General features: G+C 46.0%; 1 protein-coding gene across 1 annotated transcript in view; it reads right to left on the reverse strand.

The window, feature by feature from the left end:
• Positions 1 to 4,247: 4,247 nt before the first annotated feature.
• The window catches only part of DSG2 (desmoglein 2), a 31,388-nt gene continuing 29,659 nt past the window's right edge, over positions 4,248 to 5,976 (reverse strand). Inside the window, 1 exon segment of the mRNA XM_009885985.1 lies at positions 4,248 to 5,273. Within this exon segment, the coding sequence (XP_009884287.1) occupies positions 4,248 to 5,273 (1,026 nt within the window).

A 5,976-nucleotide genomic window follows, 5' to 3' on the forward strand; every position in this document is an offset into this window, starting at 1 on the left:
ATCAGGGCCCTGCCCCATATCACTTTTTTATTCAGTGATTGCTGTCTCTGCTGGGAGAGCAAAAGGCCCTCTTTCTCCTCATCTAGTCACCTCCCTATGTGCTGTCCTTTTGCCTCAGGTGACTGCTGTCCTGTTCTCCCTTGACATCAAGTCTCTCCTGGATCATGCCAAGAGTCCTTTTAGTCCAGTATCTTGTCATCAGCAGTCACCATAAGGGGATACCTAAGAAAGACGGTCTTCCCACCAGGACCCTTAGCTATCAGCTTTTTCCAGAGCTGGAAGCCATTTCTGCGTATTCAGTAACCACCAATGGCTTTCTGTTCCATGCACTTATGCCTTGAATCCGCACAAACTCTGTCATTCACAGAAGCTTCTGGAATGGAGCGTGTGCTTCAGGTACAGGTGTGGACTGTGGAGGCAGAAGATGTGGTGCCCATACCCACACAGAGTATCCCAGGCTGGGAGATCAGTGGATTCATATCCCTCAAGGAACAGCCAAAAATCCCAAGTCCTTGGCCGTGCTCTGCCTGCCACCACCACCAGCAACGACACACGGCCCAGTGACAGCCCTGCCACCAGGCTCCAGCCAAGGTCGGGGTGGGCAGGGTTGGATAAGCATGCTTGCAAGCTGCGGTCTTTTGGCCGCCTCCCTGTATGGCCTCTGGGCCAAAGCCTAAATGGGGCCAGGTGGACAGGAGCCATTTCACCAGTTGTGCCAACAAAACCAGATCCCATCTGGTGGCCTGCCCTGCAGCTCAGGGTGCGCTGGCAAATTTTGCATGATACACTAATCACCTACAGGACCTCAGGCACCTATGAGCTGACCTTCCTAGCTCTTGTGCTTCAAGATGGGCTCACAAACGGCACCCGACCGGCACTCTGAGCCCTTGGGGGCCCTGGTCAGCCCAGCCTCACATCCTCACACACAAAAGGAGTTTGAAACTGATTTTTCACACCCCCCCTCCTGCTTTTCCCCCAGGCTGGTTCAGCTGGAGGGACACATTTGAAAGCCTGTGCTGGTGCCAGGCAGAGGACGGCTTTCCTACCCACAAGGCAGGAAGAACAGATGGTTGTCACTGCCTTTTGAGCTCAAGGGGAGCTCAAAGGCCACCAGGAGGGAGAAGGGGCCAGTAGAGGAGACAGTCATAGCCACTAGCTCTGCTACCACAGCACAAGCAGAGGGAGTGATGCATTTTTGGGATGCCTCAGGGCCATAAACACCATCACTCTCCTGTGGAGAGCAGCTGATTTATTTAACTTTTAAAAAACTGATTTACTACAGATAACCCCAACAAGCTTTAAGCCTTTGATGGTGGGCAATGGTCCAATTCCCTGGAAAGAATGGAGCCTGGAAGAGATCGTCCTGTCTAGCAAAGTCTAGCCTGGCTCTAAGTATATGCCAAAGCATGACGAAGGAAATACTTTCATGTGGACGCTCGGGACAGGTGCTCCACTTGCTGTCCTGCTGGGGACAGCCACATCCTTGTTGTGGCACACTGGTTCATACTCTTGGAGACTGATGTACTTAGCAAGGATTTGCAGGAAATATAAATCATGGCAGAACAGCATGGATACAGTCCCTGCCACACTGGTATTTCAGCAAAATTGTGCTCTGTTGTTTTTAGATAAGAAAATTACAGACTTTGTTTTTACTTTTGAAGTCAGAATGAGGCAGCTCTCGCAAAGATAATGTCTAGGGCTAGTCCCTGTGTCAGGGTTATCTAGTGGTTGGATGCTAAGCAGGCATTTCCATTACTTTGGGTCTGTACATTCCTCCCACCAGCCACCATTATTTACAGAACACATCTCCATTAGAAGCTACATATTTAATCTGATCAATGTTCTGCCAGCAGTAGCACATGCTGATACCATCTGAAGTCTTGGAACAAGACTAAGCCAAATAATGGAGATTCACACCTAACGAATCTATTCAAATAGACTCTTTAGAGCACTAGCAAATCTGTGATAAAAGTTATATATAAACAATGCACAGGGAAGTCAGGATTTCTGTGACGCAGTCCTGACTCATACATCCTCTTCTGGGTCTCAGTTTTAACAACTATAAAACTGAGACAATATTTTATGCCCTGTGGTTTGTAATGTGCTCTGGATGTGTAAACTGATTAGAAGAGTGACTCAAAGCCTAGTAAATCTGCGGATGGGATGCTGTTGTCTTGCATCGAGTTCTTACAAAATTTAATGTGCTTAACCAGCAGGCAGAATTCACATTTTTTTCAGAATCTTTAAGTTAGCAGGACACCAAGTTTTATTACACCTCTATCTTTCAGATATTCCTTGAGGCTGTTTGGGAAATCCCAGTCCTCGTTCTATCTTTGAGCTTTTTATTTGCAGTAGGAAAGCCAGTGTTTTCACCGGGGTAGCTGTGACGAATGAAGAATAAAAAAAATACAGTAAAGTTCTTTATTGTAAGGTTGCATAAAACCACAGAAATACTCCACTAAAAAGTCAGAAATAAGTTCACCCCCTCTTACTGCATGGCCACCACTTAAAACTGCATGCTTGCTTAGAAGTAAATACATGTACTTTAAAAATGAAGTTTAAGACCAAAAAAAACCCAACAGGTCCAAGCAAGCGAGTAGTTTGACTTGTTTGGAAGTACTCCTCCACCTAATGTAACGGCCCATCTGACAAGATGTACCCTGTTGAGCACCGCCATAGTACCTACTTTTGATGTTTAAGTTTTTGAATCAACTTTTACATCCTTATCACTCAAATCAAATATATTGAAAGCATGTTTAGTGAAAGGCCAAACATATCAGTGGAAAACATAACACTGCAGATGCAGGAAAACTCCAAGAGGGATGGAGACAACCAGAAAGCTCTGCAGGCGCATGGGCTTTGCATTCCCATATGACCAACTTGCTGATAAACACAGTATCGATACCTGACCTAAACCACTTCTTTCTACTCTGAGAAAACATGAGGAGTGTATGGCAGTTTTTCCTCTATAAAATTAACTTTAAAATGTTTCCAATTGCATACAAATAAATATTTACATATGCATATATACATGGCACCAAACAGTGCAGTACTGTTGTCATCCTTTACCACAAAATTACTTTTCTTTCCATGAAATTTGTAAGTGTTGCACAAGCACAGGGAGCTTTCTCTTGTCTTGTCAGAGCTAAGGAAAGGTGCCTTTATACAGCACCACATGGGCTACCCGAGCTGTGGTACTGGAGTCAGCAGAACCTCACACACACGCACACCAGGCTGCATTTCTGTGCTCTTGTATCTGCGAGTTCACAGACAGAATTAAAATCACTTAGTTAATTGCGCTTGTAAATCAGATCTTACAGATGTCTAAGGGCCATAAACTTTGCTAGCAAAGCCACTGACCGAATCTCTGGCTCTAAAGCTAAGATAAGTTTTGGCTGTTTCTCATACATTATTAAAGGACCGATTAGGAGCCAGTGAAAAATCTATACAATGCAAATCCTTACTCGTACGTGTCAGCCTAGACCCACACCAAGTAATGGAATTTTTACATCAAGGTACCAAAAACTTTCAGTTCTCAGCTTTTTTGCTACTTGCTCTCTTTAACCCCTGTGCTGATGTGCAAGTATTGATTGCTTAAGGTAAAAATGCTGATAACCCGGAATTGTGACATCCCTCCAGGAGATCAACACCCCACTGCCCTGAGGATGTACTGGCTTTTGCGGCTTGGGCTTCTCAGGCAGGAGAGATTTCTTATCAATTCATCAAGGTGCAGAGATCTGCAGCTCAGGAGGAGCTGCCCTGTCCCACAAAGTAACAGATGGGAAATATGCAATGAGAAATTGCAGGGAGTCTCCCTTAGGGGGGACTTCAGCAGATACACTAAACAGCAGTTCAGAAAACCCAACTTGTGCTATATATGCTACTATCCATCATGACATTTTAGGGTTTTTTTTCTGCTTTCCCATAATTATGCAGCTGTGGTTATGTGGTATTATTAAACTAACTGAATAATAAAAAGCAATTACAAAAATTGCAAACAAGGGGAAAAAAAAAGTATTTCCCATATCTTTCCACTTCAAAAGCATCACTGCCAAATGTTACACAATAACAACAGCAGTTTTCCTTACTCACTTCTTGGTAACAATCCTTATTTATACAAACTACTGCAAGCAAGTCCATGTCATTCTGAAAGCTCCAGCAAATTCGTGTTTCAAGAAAAATGCCTGACGTGAGATACAGGCGGAAACAAGGGTGCCAGACACCACCACCCCTGCAAGGGGCCCAGGTTACGAGCGAGTGTACTGCACTGTGCTGTATTTGGTGACCCTGGAAGACTTGCTCAGCGTGGTGCTGGCAGGAGGCGGCCCCTCTAATTTGGATCCTGCCTGGTTAAGCAGGGAGTCTGTGATCAACACGTGCTCTTGCCTTCCTGAGCTGGCACCCACCGCCTGTTCGGCTCTGCTCTGCATCCCTGAGGCTGTCACCACCCTTTCGTTCACCATGACATTGTGCCCCTCTGCTGAAGTGGGGAAGCTGAGCGAGCCCTGCTCTGCAGCAGGTACAAGCACCCTCTCCCGCTCCCTCACCACGACGTACTGGGAGTCGGGGAGATCCTGAACCATCAGGGCTCCTGGCCTGGCGCCCTCCGACTTCACCATCCTCTCCGTAACCACCACGTTACTTCCGTGCGGCAAATCGGGGATTTCCACCATACCCTGCAAGCTTGACGCAGGTGCCAGCACTCTCTCTGTTACCACTACGTTCTCCTTAAACTGGGGGTCTAGGAAGACAGTGGCCGAGCGGGCAGGAGCCCCCGCAGAGTAGGACGTTTCCGTCATGGTGAAATTGGTCTCTGCATGGGCTGTGGGAAGGGGCCGTGCGTCGTGCTGCCCGGAGCGGGATGCAAAAGTTGTTTCTGTGACCACTTCCTTGGATACGCTGTCTTCTACTGTGCCACCAACACCCGCATGCACCAGTGGGGTGGGCTGGAACTGGCTGCTCGAGGCAAAGGCTTGTTCCGAGCTGGAAGCATTTTGCTGATCTAAGAACCGTGACTTTGTGTCGTTAAGAGCAGAACCCGATTCATGCCTGGAGCTACTGTCTTTCATGTTGATTTGTCTGCCTATGCATATTTCTGCTAGAGTCTTAAATTTGTCTCCTAAATCATCAAGAAAGTGGTCATCAAGATCACCCTCAATAAAGCTGCAGCAGCCAATGGAGCCATGGGGAGAGCCTGACTCTCCCTGGGAATAAACCAGGAGACAGTCATTTGCAGCTTGGGCTTCATCTTCATCCGCAAAAGAGACAGCTTTCTACAGAGAGAAAACAAAAAAGCAAGCAAAAGTTCATTAATGTCAGCTCTAAATAAATCTGAAAATCACGAATGCTTGGTCAAAAAGGTTAAAATAAGAACATTTAACCCACAGAAACCGTCAACCAACCAAGGGCAGTACCTAAAAGTGCTGTTTGCTTTTTTGAAGTTAGTCTGAACTTGACAATACACTTGATGAGAAGAAAAATCTGAAATGAAATTGAAAACTTTGGGTACTATCACCACCTGCTGCTACTCCTATCAGGACCTGTGCCATTTGTGACGCTGCTCCATCCTCACAAACAGATAGCTTTTATTTTGGTTCAGTGAATGACCTTCACCTGTAACTAGGTGTTTGTGGGAGAGTGCCAAAACCATGCCTGAGAGTATCTTAACATTCAAACATACTTTTAATGAGTACATGCTGACATGTCATCACCTGCCATGGCCCTTTACACTAGCATAGCCTGCAGGATCACACCCAAGGAGCCCAACAGCAAACAAATCACCAAGTTAAATGGCTTAATAAGCATGGGAACATAGTCCAGCATATAAATTTTTAGGCTCAATGCAGGCCGCTTTGCAACAAGGAGAGCTTATGGCTTCTGAATTCCAGGGCAAGATCAGTTTGAAAGCAGTGTCTGCAATGGAGCTGCTGCCAGTGCTATCACAAATATCTGTGTACATGTTTGCACCAGCTCCAT

Source organism: Charadrius vociferus, unplaced genomic scaffold, assembly GCF_000708025.1.
Source record: "Charadrius vociferus isolate BGI_N301 unplaced genomic scaffold, ASM70802v2 scaffold75, whole genome shotgun sequence".
Taxonomy (NCBI): domain Eukaryota; kingdom Metazoa; phylum Chordata; class Aves; order Charadriiformes; family Charadriidae; genus Charadrius; species Charadrius vociferus.